The following is a 20422-nucleotide window of genomic DNA, read 5'->3' on the forward strand; positions in this document are numbered from 1 at the left end:
GGAGGGGGAGAATCACATATGCCACCTTGAGGAAAGGTGCAACATAAATACAAATAAAAATAAATAAATTGCATATGTGCATAATGCAAAAGCCAAACGAATAAACAACACCCATATAGCACCCCCATGTAGAGCATCAAATTTGTGTGATCTCATTCTCTGCCCCAGAGGGATTGCAGTATATTCTAGGTGGAGAGAAGGCTGGAGTCCTGCAAAAAGGGAACTAGGTTTTAATAGGATATACGTACCAGCTCAGCTAATAGAGCATGAGACTCTTAATCCCAGGGTTTGAGCCCCATGTTGGGTGAAAGATTCCTGCATTGCTGCGGGTTGGACTAGATGACCGTTGTGGTCCCTTCCAATTCTACGATTCTGTGATTCTATGAAATGAGAAGTGGGGAAGAGGCAGGTGGTAGCAGATGAGCAAACCAGACGAGGCTGGGAATATTTGTTGAAAGGAATGAGGAAGCAAGCTTTGGAAGGGGCTCCTTCAAAAGAGAGAGGGAGGGAGGGAGGGAGAGAAGCAGCTTAGAGGCTCTTTAGTGGCCCCGGGTGCAGGGTGCACTTGATCACGGCTGCTGTGTACAAAAAGGCAGCGCAAGGATGTTTTTGCCTTCAACAAATGATCCAGAGCTGCTACTTCCCAGCTCCCTGAAAACAATTGATGTAGATCTGCGTGTGGCTGGAGGGAAGTGGGTGGGGAGAAAAGGGGGACATCTGTGTTGATGGCTGCAGGTTGGCGAATGCCTTGTCCCCTTGTGGCACCCTGTAAACACAAGCTGGCTATGCGATGGAGCGGTACCTGCTTCATAGCATCTGATTCCATCAAAGCTTCATCTCCCCAGAACTGAACAGGCAAATATTTGGGAGATGAAATTAATTCCCGGGTTTGGGCTTTCTAGATAATGTGTTTGTGGCTGGATCCTTCTGTTTTCTTTGTTTCCTCTAGTAGTAGCAGTAGTAGTAGTAACAGTAGTAGTAACAGCTGCAGTAATAATGCATTTATATAGTGCTTTAGTTTACAAAGTGACGGAATATGTCACCTCAGTGAATCCTTAAAAGATCCCTGTAAGGTAGATTTCAGTATTATTCTTATGAACAATTTGAACAGTATTGTTCTCATCAACAATTTTGGGCAGCGTTAAAGTTAAAAGCACCCACCTCTGAGTGATCTCCCACCCTCCCCCCTCCCCGTGATCATTTTGCAGCATCATGACATCATCCTGTTCCTTTGGTGACTTTCTGTTGGCTGGGGCTGCCCATGTGACTGACTCAGGAAGAATTGCTTCCACTCTGAATAGGCTTCACTTGCCCTCAGTGATGTCTGTATATAGTTAAGCCCGATTGGCTAAATAGCTCCATGATGTCATCCTGTTAACCAAAAAAGAACAAACACAGTCTTGGCTTTTAAATCTGAAGAGGACAGGCGAACTGAGCAAATACAGCATAAAATGACATAGAGTTTTCAGCTGGTCCTAGTCCTGGGCGTGAGAATAGGATGTTAACTGTTGTGCTTCCCATTTTCCTGTATCAATTTTGATTCTTCAAATCTGTGTGGCAGCTACACTTGGAATGCCTTATACAGTTTTAGTTTAGAAGGTGCTGCATCTCAAAAAGACTACTGTAGAGTTGAAAAGGGGATGCGGGTGGCGCTGCGGGTTAAACCACAGAGCCTAGAACTTGCCGATCAGAAGGTCGGTGGTTCGAATCCCCGTGACGGGGTGAGCTCCCGTTGCTCGGTCCCTGCTCCTGCCAAGCTAGCAGTTCGAAAGCACACCAAAGTGCAAGTAGATAAATAGGAACCGCTCCGGCGGGAAGGTAAACGGTGTTTCCGTGCGCTGCTCTGGTTCTCCAGAAACGGCTTAGCCATGCTGGCCACATGACCTGGAAGCTGTACGCCGGCTCCCTCGGCCAATAAAGCGAGATGAGCGCCGCAACCCCAGAGTCGGTCGTGACTGGACCTAATGGTGAGGGGCCTCTTTACCTTTAGAGTTGAAAAGGGCATAAGGAAAGTGCAGCCAAAGTGCCACCTGGATCATTTCTCCTGTGAAGAAAAGCTACAGTGTTTAGTCTAAGGGGAGAATGACTGAGGTTTCTCCCTCTCTCACAATATTTAAAACCAGTGGTCAGAGCATAGGAGTCAACTCCTAGGGGCCAAGGTCTCTTTGCCCCCCCTAAAATATTTGAGGCCCCCTCAATGTTGCTGGGCATTGCCAATCAAATGGTGGGTGTGTGCCATGTCATGTGATTGATTATGTGGGGCGGGGCTTACACGGGCCTCCCCAAAATTTTATTCAAGTTGGCACCCCTGGGTCAGAAGCAGATTTAGGGGAGTGCAACTGGTTCACCGGCTCTGGGCACTGAGCCGAGAGGGCGCCGTAGGGGGGCCCTGCAACAACAATGTAGCGAGAGGTGAGGGGGCATCAAAGTTTGGCATCGCACAGGGCGCTGCCAAAATTTGAAAGCCCAAAGTCCACCTCAGGGGTCACCTAATGAAGCTGAATGATAGGATATTCAAGGCAGACTCACAGCAACTGGTATTCCAAGAACATCTCCAACTTGGCTAGTAGCTCTTGATAGAGCCTCGTCCTCCACAAATTTGTCTAATCCTCTTTCAAAGGCATCCAAGCTGTTTTGTCATTGCTACGTCTTGTGGAAGCAGGTTCTGTAGTTTAACAATCTGCAGGAGGGTCACCGGTTCGTTACCCCTGCCTCAAGAGGAGGATCTAAGCAAATGAGCTGTGGTAGGGAGCTGCTGGAGGTGACCAATGAGAGGGAAAGAAACTCTTCTGGAATTCTAAGTTGACTTCATTGGGGTGACAAGGGAGAGGCCAGAAGGCAGCCTTTATGGTCAGAGCCAAGCTATTCATTCACAGAAGGCTCTGTTTGTGCTGTGCTGACCAGACAATGGTAATACGGTACTTCCATGGAATATTTCCTTTCATTCTGTGAATTCAGAGTTGCATATGAGGCATTACAGCAGCTGACCTGCTTCGTTTAAACCCGGCTCTGTCTCAGTCACATATAAAAGCAAGGGTGGGAGTATGATTTTTAAAGCAAAAGGGACATGATATGCCTAATTCTGACCTGAGAATCAATGGATTAAGAACTTTTACCTGAGTTTACTTCTTTCCTCCTCCCTACCACTTCATTTTCCTTTTGAGTTGTGTCACATCTTGTAAGGTTGAAGGCAGGGGTTGCCTGGGTTGCAGTGATTTGTAAGCCACACTGGGAGTATTTTTGTTTTTCCTAAAGTGCAGGATATATGTATTTTTTTAAAAAAAGCAACAACACCTAACTAATTAAAAAAATAACATAGGATAATGTTCTGTTTTGAGTGTAATTCATGATAGTTGGGTTTAAGCTGATTGTAAGAGGAATTGGGACGCGGGAGGCGCTGTGGGTAAAACCTCAGCGCCTAGGACTTGCCGATCGAAAGATCGGCGGTTCGAATCCCCGCGGCGGGGTGTGCTCCCGTTGCTCGGTCCCAGCACCTGCCAACCTAGCAGTTCAAAAGCACCCCCAGGTACAAGTAGATAAATAGGGACCGCTTACTAACGGGAAGGTAAACGGTGTTTCGTGTGCTGTGCTGGCTCGCCAGATGCAGCTTGTCACGCTGGCCACGTGACCCGAAAATGTCTCTGGACAGCGCTGGCCCCTGGCCTCTTAAGTGAGATGGGCGCACAACCCTAGAGTCAGACACGACTGGCCCGTATGGGCAGGGGTACCTTTACCTTTTTAAGAGTGAGGAATTACCGTAGCTGGGATGTGCTGATAGTGTCCAATTTTTACATACAATTGATTTTGAGTGCTGGTGTCTCATAGTGACTAAGAGTCTGGTTTTGGGGGTGAATGGATGTGGAAACAATTCTTAATGGGAGCTAAACACAATCCCGTTTCCTTCCTTGTCTATGGTTCAGATCTCACCTCTCAGCTGTGACCTCACTAAGTAGCCATGGGCATCTGTTCTCAGTCTCCCAATTTTGTTACGGGGTTACGCTGCAGCTGCTGATAATTATCTGACCCATATCATAGGGTTGTTATGGGGATTGTTGAAATAATGGATGGGAAGTACTTAATAACAAACAAACAAACCCTATTATTATTAGTTCAAGTAGGGAGCACTGCATTTTAATGGGTGATCAGTATTTAATTCACTGAAATGTGCGCCCTTAAAAGGCACAGCTAGGAATGGCCGGCCTCCTTGAAATTTTGCATTCAGCCTCTTTCTGTTGGGTCTTTGTTGTCATGGCTGTGCTTGAAATTTGATCAGCTTTGCCACTTCCTGGTCACAGTTCCCATGGCTCTCTCTGTTGCTGAATGGAAACCAGGGAGAACGGAGCAGGGAACTGTTAGGGTGGGAAGCCTCAGAGCAAGAAACCTGACTGCTCTGCCTTATCAGGGAACTGCACCTGCTGTCACATCAGGTTCCCACTGAACCGGGATGCCATTTTCTGAGATGCAGATTCCCCTCCAGAATTTGAGAGCGGATTGTGGATACCCGAGAAACTTACAGCGCAGCACTGATGAGCAAAGCAAGGATTCCAAACCATCTGCACGCATGCTGTCGGATTCTGTGGCAGGAGTGGGGAGTGACCTCCAGGCTCTCTGCAAAGAAGAAAACACCTTTTTGAAATGTCGAGGGTCCTCAAACTCTCCTTTCTAGAGCAAGTGTGTAGGGCAAGGGGGTTAATATCCAAGCTGATCCACTCCAGGCTTTGCATGTCTGGTTTTCTAAATGGAGAACTGTCAGATCAAAGTGTAAGGACATGTGCAGGAAATCTGCTGGAGCCTTAACATGGCCTTTGCAAGTGGTTTTCTGGACAGCGTTCCCGTGCTTACAAAAAGGTAAGCCAAAATTTTGGCCAGTAGCTGTTTTGGCAGGTGATCTGGAGCCCCCACAGAGGGAATGGCTTCTCCTTTATTCTGAGGTGGGGGGTCTACTTACTTCCCAAACCTTCGAGGCCAAAACAACACAGGGATATCCAGCACCATCTTGCTCACTAATGGGTTTCTGTGGAGTGTCTGGCTGGTCACCATTGGAGACAACAAGATGCTCTTACCCTGAATGTGCCTTTCCTCTTTCCCAGCATGACAGCTTCTATTTTACATGCACTAATTTAAGCCAACTTATTAGCAGAGTGTGGGTCCTTAAGATAGCCAGAACCAAACCATTCATGCATAAGAGGGAAGTTTCAGCAGACTTGGTACAGCCCCCAAATCTGCAGGGGTGCAAAAGAGCATTTAGACCATCAACAACAAAAACCCTCCAAAGAGGGAAGGGATGGGGTGGGGAAATAACTTGTTCAATGAGGACTGAGCATTCTCAGTGGCCATGAATTCTGACTGACTAGGGCTGGAATAGAAAGTTGGAGAGGAAGGATGGAGTTCTGGAACCCTGATCGGAAGCAACATTTTGTTGCAGATCCCCACTTTTTAAGAATGGCATTTAGCACGCGCTCAAAATCTCTCCCTCTCTCTCTCTCTCTCTCTCTCTCTCTCTCTCTCTCTCTTAGCTTTCAGTGATACATGACCTTAAGTCGTTGCACCGGAGACAGATTTTGGGCCATAGCTCTGGCTCAGTCTGCCCAAAAGCCAACCTTAGCTGGCCTGTGGTTCTTTAATCATGTGGCTGTACTTTATTCCATGTTGCAATCCACTCCTCAGCCTTTGTCATTCTTCATATCGTCCTTTCCACACCGTTTGCCTTGCTTTTATCGGTGCTAATAAGGCTGTCATTTCAAATCCACTCACATGCCCTTATCTCCCTTTGATTCTCCCATCCAAACAGAGTGATATTAATTGTGCCTCTCCTTCCTGCTTTCTCTTTGAAAAAGAAAAATATTCTGCTGATGTCATCACCACCCTCTTCTGCTGCAATGCAATTGATTTCCCATGCCAATAGCTGCACTGAAGGGTATGCACTGGATAGCTGTGGGGGGATAGCTGAGTTCCACTGCAGAGATCAACATTTTTGCCAAGAGGCAAAAAACAAGCATGTTAAGCCTAGCCAAATATTCTTAAACCAGGGTTCAGTCACCCAGTCCTCACCAATGCCAAAGCAGAACTGCCTCTCCTCAGCCCATATTTTGCTTCAAGTCAGGAATGCTGTATGGACTTACCCTTAGTTTGGCTGTTGTCAATGTGGGCGAGTCCATGATTTCCCCCACACATGCAAGAATGCTCCCACCTTCAGTAATTCAGTGCATAGAGTGCAAATAGAGTGCTGTCATGTCCAGGGTGCAAACAAATCACTATCTTTCCCAGTGACATACCTGCCTGCAAGGAAATACGCTCCATTGACAGCTCCATACAGCATAAGCCAAAGAATACGAACACAAGAGATGTAAGCAAACTGCCATTTGACAATATATGTCTTAAAATAGCCTAGAAGCATATGCCCTTCTAGTGCCCCAGTAACTCAATTTGTTGAACCTTGGTCAGTTCTACATGCAGGAGAGTCTTTTTTCATGGATATACAAACAAGCAGCAATCCACCTGTGCTTTGAAAGGGTGCCGTCTTCAGTCATTGTTGTACAACATGATTTTTTCCCTTCTGAATAGATCGCTCCATAGTTTAGGAGGGGTTTGGTGATGTGCAGGGCTGGCCTTTTCCTTTGCCTGGTGTAGAATTCCCCTGCAATCTTACCCATACATACTAGGATGACTTACTTCTGAGTGGATAACCATAGGATCACACAGTAAATCTGATATTCTCTAGGAGACGTCAAAGTCTGCTGTTATGGTCCTAGAACCACATACAACATGTGGGATGAACTCTTTATTTGGGCCAGTTGCCATTTATCAACCAGAAAGGTTTTGAATCTTTGTTGAATCAACCTGTTTTTGCAGGAGAGGCCACCAGAGGCTCTTGCTACCTTCCTACCACCCTACCACCACCACTTCCTCTCTCTCTTTTACATATGTGACAATCAATCAGAAACCATCATTTGCAAAGCTCGGTCTAAGGCAGAAATCTGTGCAGGCTTCCAAGTCCTACAAACTCCGAGCACTTGGGGACATTTCTGCCCTGGTTCTTGGCTTCTAGCACAAAGCCACAATAAGGCAAAACCATCACTTTTGTTCTAGGGCTTCCAGGCTATTACTATTTTCAAGTGGGATCCAATCTCATAACTAACAAATTCACATTCAGCAATGACACTTGATTGGGAAGTCTTGGACAAGAAGCCCACTTCCCCAGAAGACCAGACTTATTGTGTTAATAACGATGGGAAAGGTAGAATCTCTCTTTGCTCTCTGTAAGCAAATCAGAACAAATGGTAAATAGCTCACCTTGCAGCTATAGAGGCACATTCTGAGACACACGTGCGCCGTGCAGACAACAGCATGTTCTCGTTTGCTCACTTGATTCTCACATTCCTCAGCACCCTTTTTTGTTTTCCCTTTTATTTTGGACTGTAAGCTCCTTTGGGGCAGAGAACTTATGGAACTCTGCAAGTGCCACGTACTTGCACAATTGGCGACCAGATAGGAAGGAAAAGATTTGCTTCAGTTCATGCACTAAGCTAGGGGCAAGCTGTTAGTGGCACTTGGGTATGATCCAGCTCGCAAATCAATTCTATTGTGCTTCTGAAGACCCTACCAAATTTTAGCCAAGGCATGTTAGAATGCTTGCCCACAGTTTGACTTGTAAAGAGAATGAAATCGTTAGGTACCTCCGTTTCCAGAGTTGCCCCAGTCTATTGTTGCAGAGCATAATTCTGATATCTTTCTCTCCCCCACTCTCTGGTTGTGTTTCTCATAGACCAATGTGGCATTTTCACAGTGCTCTGTGCATGTGCAGTATTGGGGAAAATGCTGTTCTTTACCCAGAGGGTTCGTCCGCTGTGATTGCTGTGTTGAATGAGGTTGCACAAATGTCACAGGTGCCTGTTGTGTCTGCGATGCCACTGGCAATCAGCAGGAGAGCTCCTTTCCCACCCAGGCCCATGAGATTTGGTCACCATCCGGGCAAAGCGAAGCACTTTGAAGCCCCATTGTTTTCTGTGGGGAGTGTGCTGAGCACGTGGGGGATTTCTCCCATTGTAATTATAGAATTGTAGAGTTGGAAGGGATGCTGAGGATCATGTAGTCAAGCCACACAGGAATATGCAGCTATCCCATGGAGGGGGGGGGGTCAACCTGCAACCTTGGCGTTACCAGCACCACACTCTAACCAACTGAATTATGGGATGCCCAAGGTGCTTGATGTTGGTTGGATTTGTTGTCGCCACCGTAGCTTTATAATACCTTCCTCCCTGATTTATTGCGTGAGAGCTCGTGTGACAGCTGTTGGTGTGAACTGAGCCAGCCCAGAGAGTGCAAAGCAGGCATGGCCTGGGGAGAGGGTGTGTGGCCTGGGAGAGTTCCAGGGGCCAGGGAAAGAGGTCTTGCCCACCCGGGTCTGAGGTTCCCAACCCTGCATTAGGTGGTGGGACAGGATCTTATGCTATTAGCTGGGTTGAACATATGTATAGAACCAAAAGTGACACGTACTCAGCATACATTTTGTTGATTTCACTCTTAAATCTGCTTAGGCTGTGTTCTTACGGGGCAGGGGCTGACCCTGTCTTGCTACAGGGAGATGACTTTATGACCATGACGGACACAGCCCAGAACATTGGAATAGTCTGTGTGCACCTGGTGCAGACCTTCTTTGAAGAGTCTTAACTTTTTGGGCAGTGGAATCAAATTATGCAGAATGAGCAACTGCTTCTGTATCATGTTTCCTAATTTTCATAATATTTGCTTCTTTCTTTCTTTCTTTCTTTCTTTAAAAAGATGAAGCACTTTTTTTATTGGTATGAATATTGCCCCCAACCTTCCTTTAAAAGATCCTTGACGTGTGTGTGTGTGTGTAAAGGGCGGAGGAATCCACTTGCAGTGAAGTCTCACTTTGGTACCACTGCATCCCTACCTGTTTGAAAGCCTTCCTCCAGAACACCCAACCTAATTTACCTATCCATTTTAGCAAATCCATTGCTTTTTTGGTTTTGTTTCTTTTTCTTTTCTTTTATTTATATAAAAAACACCATTGGGAGGGGACTTTAAACAAACCAACTTAAAAACAGCAACTCCTCACGCAGTTTAAAGTCAACTGTTTTCTTAAAACAGAAATCTTAATGGTTTTTTTTGTTCTGTTTTTTTGTTTTGTTTTTTTTCTTTTCCTTTTTTTGTTTGTTTGTTAGCAACCAAACTACTGGAGCTTTAAGGTCAGTACTTCCAATTTTTACCCACACCCAACGCTTTCGTTTAAAGGAAAATTGCATGCGCTTTCCCACCCTTTTCTCTGTATTTTTTTCTGTACGGTGTGCACAGGTTCGGGGAGGGGATTGGGGAGGTCTCTGCGGCTTTTGCCCTCTCTTCCTTGCACCAGATCTCCTGTTTCTATGAGCTTTTTTTCACATTAGCCTCCTCAAGCATGGAGGAGGGGGGCTCCAGGAAGTTTCTGCAGCATCTGGAAGTGTGAACTGGAATTTTAAACGGGGTGCATGGATGTCCACAAGTGAGAAAAGGGGGAACGTTGCCCTTCTAGATTAGACATAATCTTCGCACCCTTTTTTAAAAAAGAGTAGGTTCCTAGCACCTAAGCTAAGAGCCAAAATATACAGGGGCTGTTCTCTCTCTTTCTCTCTCTCTCTCTTGGTGTGAAAATGTAGCCTGTTCTCCATTTCAGTGTTTTCCTTTGCCTCCTGCCACCCAGGAAAAAACCCTCCCAATATCCAGAGTAGGGTGCCCCTGGGTCCTATATTACAGAGGCCCCAATTTTGCTGGAAGGATTCCTCTGTTTGAAGGATTATCCAGTCCAAGTCCAGTTTAAAGCTGAAGAACCATAAGAAGGGAGGCCAGCTGGCGCCTTTGAGTAGCCCCTCAATAATCACCACCTGAGCCTAGAATCGTAGAATTGTAGAGTTGGAAGGGACCACAAGGGTCATCTAGTCCAACCCCCTGCAATGCAGCTAAAGCATCAAAGGCAGATGGCCACACAACCCCTGCTTAAAAACCTCCAGCTTCCAAGTCCGATCCACTGTCAAACAGCCCTTACTGTCATAAATGTCTTCCTGATGTTTAGTCGAAATCTCCTTTCTTGTAACTTGAAGCCATTGGTTTGAGTCCTGGGCCCTCTAGAGCAGGATAAAACAAGCTTGCTCCATCTTCCGTGTGACAGCCCTTAAGATATTTGAAGATGGCTATCATCTCTCCTCTCAGTCTCCTCTTTTCCAGGCTAAACATACCCACCTCCTTCAACTGTTCTTCATAAGGCCTGGTTTCCAGACCCTTGATCACATTGGTTGCCCTCTGCACACGTTCCAGCAACATCCTTCTTAAATTGTGGAACCCAGAATTGGACACAGTATTCCAGGTGTGGTCTGACCAAGGCAAATTAGATTGGTGCTATTACTTCCCTTGATCTGGACACTATTCTTCTGTTGATGCAGCCTAGAATAGCACCAGCTTTTTTTGCTGCTGCATCACACTGTTGATTCATGTTAAGCTTGTCATCCATCAAGACCCCTAGATCCTTTTCCACATATATTGCCAGTAAGCCAGGTTTACCCCATCTTATATTTGTGCATCTGATTCTTCCTGTCTAAGTGCAGAACCTTACAATTCTCCCTGAGCAGGTTACAGCAGTTTAAAATTCAGTATTAAAAACAATTAAAATCAATTGCAGTCACAGGAATTGGGTGCACCCCAAACACACACATATCTTAGGTGTCAAAGGCCAGAGCAAAGACTGGGGTTTTTCCACATTCACCAAAAGCTGACTAGTGAAAGTGCCAGACATGCCTCTGTGGGGAAGATTGGGGAGAGAGGTATTGTATCCCCATTTAAATTTTATCATTTACCTCCACATTTGCATCTATAAATAGAAATTGGCACATGTGAATTCTGTGGAAATCTTTGTCTCCCCCCCTTTTTTTTTTGCAATTTGTAAGTGGCCACGCTTAAGTGGAAGGGTTGAAGAGAGGTCCCATGGAGACGGCGTATTTGCATATTTGTCTTCATGCTGCCATCAGGGCAGGACTTTAGGACAGAGGTCCATGCCCCCACTCTGCAGAATGAGCAGCAGGGCTGGCTTATTATATTTTGAAGCAATGCACATTTCCATCCGGGGATGGGGGTGGGAGGCTGCACTAATAAGACCATTAAGTGCAGAATCTAAAATTACCTTACTGCATCACTGCTCTAGATTTTTTAAAAAATGAAAACAGCCTTGGGAGGCTGCGATGAGAAGGGGAAGCTTAACCTTGTTCCCCCACCAGCCATATATATATTAGACACACACACACACCTCTGCCCCCAAATGCTATTTCTCCCCCCCCACACACACACACAAAGGAAAAAGAAGCTTGGGCAAGGCAATAGGATCAGAAAAGAATGTTTCGTAAGAAATGAGTTAAGCACCTCTACCCCATCCTTCTGTGAACCTCACAACATCTTGAGACACTTTTTCACATCCTGCACTGCCCAGACGACAAGACCCTCCTCTCAGCCTCGCTGATGTGGTCCAAAGGAAAGCAGAGCAATACGTTTGGCACCAGCTTGGCTGCAGGAGTTGCCAGAAGGAGGCGTCCAAGGCGCCGTCCAACCGCCTTAGGGACTCCACTCCTTCTCTGTAAGATATCTCACGAGGCATCAGAGGTTTAGGCCTGGAGTTTTCCTTCTTCCAGATGGGCTCCCTTTCCAGGTGGACTAGCCGCATCTACTCCTCACTTCCACAGCATGTGCAGAAGCTGCCTTCTTGACTATTGAACCCACTATTGGTCTAATACGCCAGAGCCTGTCTTTGCATGCAGGGGAAGTCCCTACCTCAGCTAGGGTTAGGGACCCATCGTCTATCTTCACCTGGTTTAGCTGGCCAGTTGAGGTTGCTCCCAGGTATGGCTGCTGTTGCGTGCTGAGCTCTCCTAGGAGCCGCAGGTGAGAGTTGAGAGCAGGACCAATGGTGAACAAACTGCCCAGAAGGAGCATGACGTGTACCCAGCCAGAGGTACCACCCCTCTCCAAACACCCCATACACCTCCCCCAAAAAGCATTCAGCATTCCCACAAAACCGTAATTCTCCAGATTCTAAGGCATGACAACCAATCACATTTCAAACCAGTTTTAAAAAATCATAATTTATATGGCCACCATCAATATAGTATGCAGTGTTCTACAGGGTTTTCAAAGCAAAATGTCTGATCCCTTGACGCCTTCAATTCTGCAGTTTAAATGTTGGCAGCGGAGGTGAATGGCCGGGCAATAGGGGAACGCAGTGTGAGGAAATGCAGACATGACCACTTAGGCTTCATTTCAGCAGAGGATGAAGATTAAATGCGCCGTTGCAATGTGTGGCACAGCCGCGTCCTTAATTTACGCCTAAGTTTTAACTGGCTCTGACAAAGTCATACAGACGGCCACGTCAGCTCAGCAGTTTCTGTCTTTCGTACAGCTAATTAGTCCCAATCAATACATCCACAAAAACATTTTCAGGAACAATCTATGTGTAAGGTAAAAAAATAATAATAGTTATGTGGCGCTTTAGCAAGATTGGTTTAGCAAGATCGGTTTAGGAGATTGGGCAAGGAGGGGGTCCAGGAAACAATGAAGTAGGGAATGCCAGCATCTCCCAGGAGAGGTGTCAAGACCCAGTAGGGTAGGAGGGAATGATCAAAAGAGTTTAGGGATGATTCAAAACGCTCTCAGGCCTTCACTGCTTTAGTAGTTGTCTTGCAGGAAATCACTTTAAGATGCAAAATGTGGTTTGCCTCCAAGCGAGCTTTGCTCCCAGATTCCCCAGCCGCGGAAGGGGAAAAGAAGGGATCCTGCAACGCTGGTGTCAGCCTTAGATGGTTTCCTGCCTGAGGCCAAAAAAAAGTCAAAATGATCTTGTGGTCTAGATTTCCTTTCAGCTTTAAAATAAAAATAAAAATCCTCACGTAAAGACAATAAATAAATAAATAAAAATGGCAGCTCTTCTGAAATACGTTGCCTGAAGCAACTGCGTCCTGTTGCTGCATGGGAAGGCCAACCCTGTTTTGTACACTAGGAATTAATCTTTCCTTTTTGGTGGTTTGTCAAGAAGGGATAGGAATCGTGGCCAGTTCCTTAGACTCGAAGAGGAGAACCATCAGCTCAGAGTAGCAGGAGTTATTTAAAAACTGTTGTTCTTTTTTAGGGCAGTGCAGAGAGTATAGCCAGGGCAGTGGGCCCTACTCAGTTTGCGGGCTGAATGATAGGGGTGGAGATGCTCCTTCGGGTATTCCAGGGTCCTTCAGGTAATCTCTAGTAAAGACCTGCGAAACACATATATACACATTCCAGCATGGGATGACCCCGTAGACCATAGTGTGTGTGTGTGTGGGGTGTGTGTGTGTGTGTGCGTGTGTGTGTGTGTGTGTGTTAGGGAATTATCACAAAGTATTTGCCACCTGTACTTCCAGAATTTGTGTGCAGAAAAGCCAGATTGTGTCCTTTCTGGTAGAAAAACAAAATCTGAACTCCATAAGCTGCCTTATACCAGGTCAGATGGGGGAATCAAATTTTGGAATGTTCCATCTCCAGACAAGAGATTCCCTGCACACAGAAAATTAATACGTTCAGGAAAAGGGTTCCAGCCTAGTTTCTTCCTTAACAGGGTGGGGTGTGTGTGTTTTGAGGACCAGTACATGTGCCAGTCTCAAGTAGTGCCCCTCAGACACAGGTTTACTGCTTCAGTGAAAACATACCCAAAGTATAACACAAATCAATTTTGCATGATCTCAGTGTGATAATAGAGGAGTGAGTATTGGGGTGAACTGTGTCGTGCTTGGCATGCTCCTTTTTTTGCTTTAGCCAAATCAAACTGCTTTGGGTTTGGTAGAGGGTGAGCGAGTTGTCGGTATGAGAGATATAGCTCGACTCCCCAGGATTTCTTTGAGCGAAGTTCACGACACCTAAGCTAATTTACTCTGTGATTCTGTCATTGCCTGTGTGTAAGTGTGGCTTCCAGACTTCGGGCTTAGAAGACTGCAGTTCAGGAAATTATGTTAGTTGCTGCAGTTCAGGAAATTATGTTAGTTGCTGTGCTGATCCCATAGTGTGATGGCTTGAGAATACTCTCCGCAAGAAAAGCTTCTCACTCAGAGATACATAGAAACAGTCTTTATTTTACATATGTACAAGATTGCCGGAAGAAATATCAACAACCTCAGATATGCAGATGACACAACCTTGATGGCAGAAAGTGAGGAGGAATTAAAGAACCTTTTAATGAGGGTGAAAGAGGAGAGCGCAAAATATGGTCTGAAGCTCAACATCAAAAAAACGAAGATCATGGCCACTGGTCCCATCACCTCCTGGCCAATAGAAGGGGAAGAAATGGAGGTAGTGAGAGATTTTACTTTCTTGGGCTCAATGATCACTGCAGATGGTGACAGCAGCCACGAAATTAAAAGACGCCTGCTTCTTGGGAGAAGGGCAATGACAGGCCTAGACAGCATCTTGAGAAGTAGAGACATCACCTTGCCAACAAAGGTTCGTATAGTTAAAGCTATGGTTTTCCCAGTAGTGATGTATGGAAGTGAGAGCTGGACCATAAAGAAGGCTGATCACCGAAGAATTGATGCTTTTGAATTATGGTGCTGGAGGAGACTCTTGAGAGTCCCATGGACTGCAAGAAGATCAAACCTCTCCATACTGAAGGAAATCAACCCTGAGTGCTCACTGGAAGGACAGATTGTGAAGCTGAGGCTCCAGTACTTTGGCCATCTCATGAGAAGAGAAGACTCCCTGGAGAAGACCCTGATGTTGGGAAAGATGGAGGGCACAATGAGAAGGGGACGGCAGAGGACGAGATGGTTGGATAGTGTTTTCGAGGTTACCAGCATGAGTTTGAGCAAACTGCGGGAGGCAGTGGAGGACAGAGGTGCCTGGCGTTCTCTGGTCCATGGGGTCACGAAGAGTCGGACACGACTAAACGACTAAACGACGACGACAAGCAGCACACAAATTATACGCCCGAATCTTGTGAGTCAGATTCCCGAAGTGACTTACGTCCGCCCCTTTTCCAGCAGAGGAGGCGAGGCATTCTTAGTCTCTGCCCCCTGCGCTTTAACCCTCTCCTTTCCTGAGCAGATGGAAACTGCACTGCATCGCTGTCAGTGCCAGAGCTTCCTGTGCGGAGTTGAGGCTCTGCTCCAGCATCTGAGAGCCTTCCCTCCTCCTGACTTCCCCTCCTTTCTTGCCCTGGCACTTCCTGCCCCCTTCCTCTGCTTGTCTCTCCTCCTCCCCTGCGTTCTCCGGCAATACCATGACACATAGCATAGGAAATACCATGTAAGCCAAATACCTTATAAAATACCTGTATAATTTGATGAGTGTGCAAGCTTTCAGGTTCCACAGAATTCTTACTTGTGCCAGATTTGAGAGTTCTCGAATAAAAAATAAAATCCATTTTAACATGTGCATTTTGAGAGAAAATGCATCTAGAAACAGCCTATTTTGAGAGGAAATAACCTTAGTAATGTGCATTTTTTAAATAGAGAAAACATATTTGAAATACCTATGTGTTTAAATGCAATTTTTAGTGTAGGGTTTTTGTTTAAAAAATAAAGCTGTTCATTCTGCCCATGCTATGCTTTAAATCACCACCTAACTCCACATTGTAGAGATCTTGCCTGACCTGATTTGGGTTGTCATGCCATAGCACATGTAGTTTCATATATCCCATCCCTCCCTGCTGTGCCACAGATATGTGCTTCTCTTTCCCAGCTTATTGCCTGACTGAGGCTCTGCCACACATCACATCTTAGCTGTCCACCCTCCCATCAGCACCGCTCCCTCAGCAACAATTGTCAGATGAATTTCTGTCTCTTTGTCCCATTACAAATTCTACCATCGATCACCCACTCCTGCTTGGTACTCAGTGGTCCTTCGGTAACCTAGCAACTGCATCCTCAGCAACAGAAGAAGGGAAGATGATGCGGGACACTAGAACTAGTAATTGTCAATTCTTGTTTTAAAAAAACAACTTACCATTTCCTTTGCATGCTAAAATAGTTGAGAGCATTATTCTTGATGATTTGCTTTTGTGTGTGCGCACGCACACACACACAGATTTCAGTTGGTTTCTGAATTACCAACAGCCACTTTGGAAATCAGTGAGATCTCTGTCTGCAAACCTCACATTATGCTTTCACACTTATTTTCAGAATCTTAAAAAGTTTACTTGTGAGCTGTAGCTTGTGAAAAGTGCTCTGTGTGTTCCTCAGAGGCACTGTCTTCTTTGTTGTTATACTACACATCTTAGCCCTGATATTAACAACAGGGTTGAAGGCTGAGCCCTAGTGCAGGGATGGGGAACCTATGCCCCCCCAAGGTGTTGGTGGACTACAATTCCCATAATCCCTGACCACTGGATCATGCTGCCTATGGCTGATCAGAGCCGGAATCCAACAACATCTGGAAGGTTACAGGCTCCCCACCTCTGATTTAGTGGAACCTCAAATCTAAAACCTGAGTGAAGCCAGACCTTGTTACTCCTTGATTCAGGGAATGTGTTCTGTCCATGCCCAGAGGAACACTTCTTTATTGAAATGTGGCTGCTGTTCATTTCAATTAGGGCTTCGTAGGAGATGTTCCCAATGGATTTCATTCCATAGTGAGTACTAGGAAAGAAGATACCTTTTGGTTTTCCACCTTAAGCACCAAACTGCTTCAGCTCTGAAGCCTTAGCAGGCCAAGGCCTCAGAGGAGACAGCAGCTTCTTCTTACCTTGTGTGGGTCTCTTTTGTTTGCGTTCCTCCAGCAGGCTGGGGAGTTTGCCGAACCGGTGCTGCAAGCATCAGAGATATTTGCTCTACCAAGTCAGGCAAATGTCAGACAGGCTTAGTGCTGTAATCCTCTGCCAAAACGCAGCCAGCGCCCTGAAGGCCAGGCCTGCCAGCAGCTTTGAGAAACATCTGTGCCTTCTGTGCTGCTGTTGCTTCTGCGGTTGCTGCTGTTGCGGAATTTGCCCTCTGAGTAGTTGAATGAAAGGTTGTGTTTTGCTAAGCCTGGCAACCAGGGCATAATTCAAGCCAAGCTTCATTACCGGAACTTTTTGACGCCTTGACTTAACTTTAAAACAGCCAATCGAAACAGTGCATCTGAGCATGTGCAGGCTGCATTTGTTCTCTGCTCTTCTGAACAGCTACAGTACACCTGAGAATGTGAGCAAGAGCTTTCAGAGGTGTGTGTGTGTCTTGTTTGGGGTGCTGACTTTGTGGGCTCATTCAGATTTCCTTTAGTGCCATGTTTCTAAACACAGGCCTGCACCTTAAAACTCTGTGCCCAAGCAGTCTTTTTTTGCCCTTCCCCGTGAAAACCCTGACTCTTTACCACCAAATTGGAGCAAAAGGCAATCTGGGGTAAACACAAATTGCCATTTGTTCTGATTCAACCTTAAAGAGCGGGTTTTCCTGGGGAAAGTGGCGAGGCAAAAAATAAAATTCTCAGACACTGAGCTTTAAAGCCTAGAAAGCACAGGGCAAAAGGCCAGTGTGGGAGAGTCCTGTCTCATCTCACTTCAACCTCTAAAGGCTGATTCACATGTGACACTTTCTCCACAAGTGTTTGTCTGTGCATAGCTTATGGAAATGATACCATCATGTGTAAAGACTACACATAAAATAGGTCCATGCAGAGTCCTCACTCATATCTTATCAGGTAGGGGTTTTGCAAGATGTGCAAAAGACATATTTGTAATAATACTAATACCAATGCTAATAATTTTATTATTTATATGCCGCTCATCTGACTGGGTTGCCCCAGCCACTCTGGGCTGCAACCAACAAAATTATTAAAAACACAACACAACATCAACTATTTTTAAAAATTCCCTGAACAGAGCTTCCTTCAAAAAGTCAAATCGTTGTTTATCTGTTTGACATCTGATGGGAGGGCGTTTCACAGGGTGGGCGCCACTGCCAAGAAGGCTCTCTGGCCTGGTTCCCTGCAGCTTCATGTTTCGCAGTGAGGGAACTGCCGGAAGGCCTTCTTCACACGATAGACTACGCAGGGCTGAGTGTGTGTGTGTGTGTGTGTCCGTGTCTGTGTGTGTGTGTCCTCCCCATAGCAATGTACACCTAGTAAAGGTAAAGGTAAAGGTACCCCTGCTCGTACGGGCCAGTTGTGTCCGACTCTAGGGTTGTGCGCCCATCTCACTTAAGAGGCTGGGGGCCAGCGCTGTCCGGAGACACTTCCAAGTCACGTGGCCAGCGTGACGAAGCTGCTCTGGCGAGCCATCACCAGCGCAGCACACGGAAACGCCATTTACCTTCCCGCTATAAAGCGGTACCTATTTATCTACTTGCACTTAAGGGTGCTTTCGAACTGCTAGGTGGGCAGGAGCTGGGACCGAAAGACGGGAGCTCACCCTGCCACAGGGATTCGAACTGCCGACCATGCGATCGGCAAGCCCTAGGTGCTGAGGTTTTACCCACAGCGCCACCCGCGTCCCTAGTACTGTACCTTAAATGTAGAGAGAGCATAATAACAACCAATAGGCGCTGAATGTCTACCTGGCCCAGCATTCTGCCTCCAATAGTGGGCCTGGGATGCTCACAAGCAGAGCCTCACAGAGACAGCCATGCCTTGCTGCTTGCCTCCAGCATCTGTTACTCCAAGCTAGGAGACACATCCTTCTGCCACCCCACCCAAGAGTTGCAGGTAGTCTGAAAGTGAGATGAGGAGGAGTGCAGGAATATGCCCTACACTGACAGAGATTCAGACCTGGAAGCTTTCCCAGCTTTTATCGGCAGATGCTGGGGACAAAAAATGTTTGTCACTGAGCTGAGACCCTCACCTCCGGTAAACGGGAGGCTTTTGTTTTGCTGTTAAAAACCCGAAAACCTGTTTAGCACAGGTGACAGTGGGACAAAGGAAATGTGTGGATAATACACAAAACCCATCATCAACCTTCAGCAACGGCTGTCTCTCTCTTCAGCTCAGCGTATTCTGATTCTGAGCATGGAGGGTGTCATTTAGCTGCCTTGCTTCAAAGCCATTAGTAGACCCACTTCTCCGTGAACAGGTCTTTTCTTTATTTTTGAAGTCATCTAAGCTACCAGAGGCTTCCACTACCTCTTATGGCAACAAATCCTCAGTAACGCAGTGTGTGGAGGAGCACTTCCTTTTGTTAGCCCTGAATCTTTTGTCCTTTTTTTTTAAACTGGGTGACCCTGACTCTTAGTATTGTGAGAGAGGGAAACATCCATCTTTATTCACTCAGCATCCTGAGCAAAGCGAAGCCTTTATTTGTTACCCTTCAATGTGTAAAGGCATGTGTTTTGGGGCAGTTGAGTGTTTGTCACAGGTAAAGGCTGCTTCAGGCCTTCAAAAGGATGTGTGAGGGATAGGCCCCAAAAGTGGGTAAGGGGTGTAGGCACACAGATCCTGCCTCTACAACAACCCCACCAGTGCCGGATTTATGTATACGCTAAACAAGCTATAGCTTAGGGCTCAACTCTCTCCCCACAAAAAATCAAAGAAAAAAACATACCTGGATGTACGTTTCCAAAATATAAGATAAAAAACAAATAAAATAAAACCTACATACAGCAACAGTGTTTTGTGTTGTGTAGGCTCCTATGATGTAAGTAATGGGCCCCGCCTGCTAGCCTGCTCCCTAAAATATCACTGGTTTGCTCATTTCTATATATAGGGTGCCTACATTCTGCATGGGCTGGTTGCGAGTCAACGTGTGCAAATGGCTTTAGGTACCCATTAGGTCCATAAATTACCATATAGCATAAATTCAACACAAAAAACAGTGACAATTTGTTGTTGACAAAGGACAGCTGGACATATAAAGGGCCCCATTACCTTCAGTAGCTCAGTAGCCTCATCAAACCTAAATCTGGTCCTGATCCACACACATGCCAACTTTCCCCACTTCTTCTCCTGATATCAATGCATTCAGCCCAAAGTCGTGCAGGGGGATGTCGTCTTCTTTTCATAAAACCATAGAATCGTGGAATTGGAAGTGACCCCCGAGGGTCATCGAGTCCAACCCCCTTGCATCACAAGGATCTCAGCTAAAGCATGCATGACAGATGGCCACCCAACAGCTGCTTTAAAACCTCCAATAAAGGAAAAGTCCTAACCTCCAGAAGGAGTCTGTAATCTCCGTCCATCAGGAGGCCAGATTGCACAAGGTTCCTGGTCATAGGGAAGATTCTTAACTGTGCTGAGCTACACATATGCGTTTTTTGTTTTGTTTTTTATAATAATTTTTTATTAATTTTCAACACAAATGTACAATGATATCCAATTTTAACAAATTAATCCTTTTTTTGACTTCCCTCGGCTGCTCTGACAATCATCCATATTGAAGCATATGCGTTTTTGTACACTATTCTTGACTGGAGAACTGCATTTCAAAATTGGGAAATGTGCAAATTTCAAAAGATATCTT

The 20422-nt window shown here is 45.9% G+C and overlaps 1 protein-coding gene and 1 long non-coding RNA gene across 24 annotated transcripts in view; one reads left to right on the forward strand and one right to left on the reverse strand.

Annotated features, from left to right (window-relative positions):
• The window catches only part of SRCIN1 (SRC kinase signaling inhibitor 1), a 330260-nt gene that overhangs the window by 209231 nt on the left and 100607 nt on the right, over positions 1–20422 (forward strand). For 12 of the 23 annotated variants that reach the window (XR_014557360.1, XM_083708601.1, XM_083708616.1 and 9 more), the window contains one exon: positions 9189–9212. The exons of 6 other annotated variants lie outside the window; for them this stretch is intronic. Coding sequence is in view for 11 of the 17 variants with exons in the window: in XM_083708601.1 (XP_083564727.1) it covers positions 9189–9212 (24 nt within the window). In the remaining 6 variants the exon portion in view is untranslated. Of the gene's footprint in view, positions 1–4353; positions 4849–9188; positions 9213–20422 lie in introns of those variants that run through there. 5 more of the 23 variants (XM_083708610.1, XM_083708613.1, XM_083708595.1 and 2 more) reach the window with 3 other exon arrangements.
• On the reverse strand, positions 4511–15893 carry LOC310829880. The gene is made up of 4 exons (XR_014557400.1): positions 15802–15893; positions 15329–15398; positions 5064–5222; positions 4511–4608 (listed from the first exon to the last, which is right to left on the reverse strand). It is a non-coding gene; the product is annotated as an uncharacterized lncRNA (long non-coding RNA).

The sequence above is a fragment of the Podarcis gaigeae genome (assembly GCF_964106915.1).
Source record: "Podarcis gaigeae genome assembly, chromosome: 13".
NCBI lineage: Eukaryota > Metazoa > Chordata > Lepidosauria > Squamata > Lacertidae > Podarcis > Podarcis gaigeae.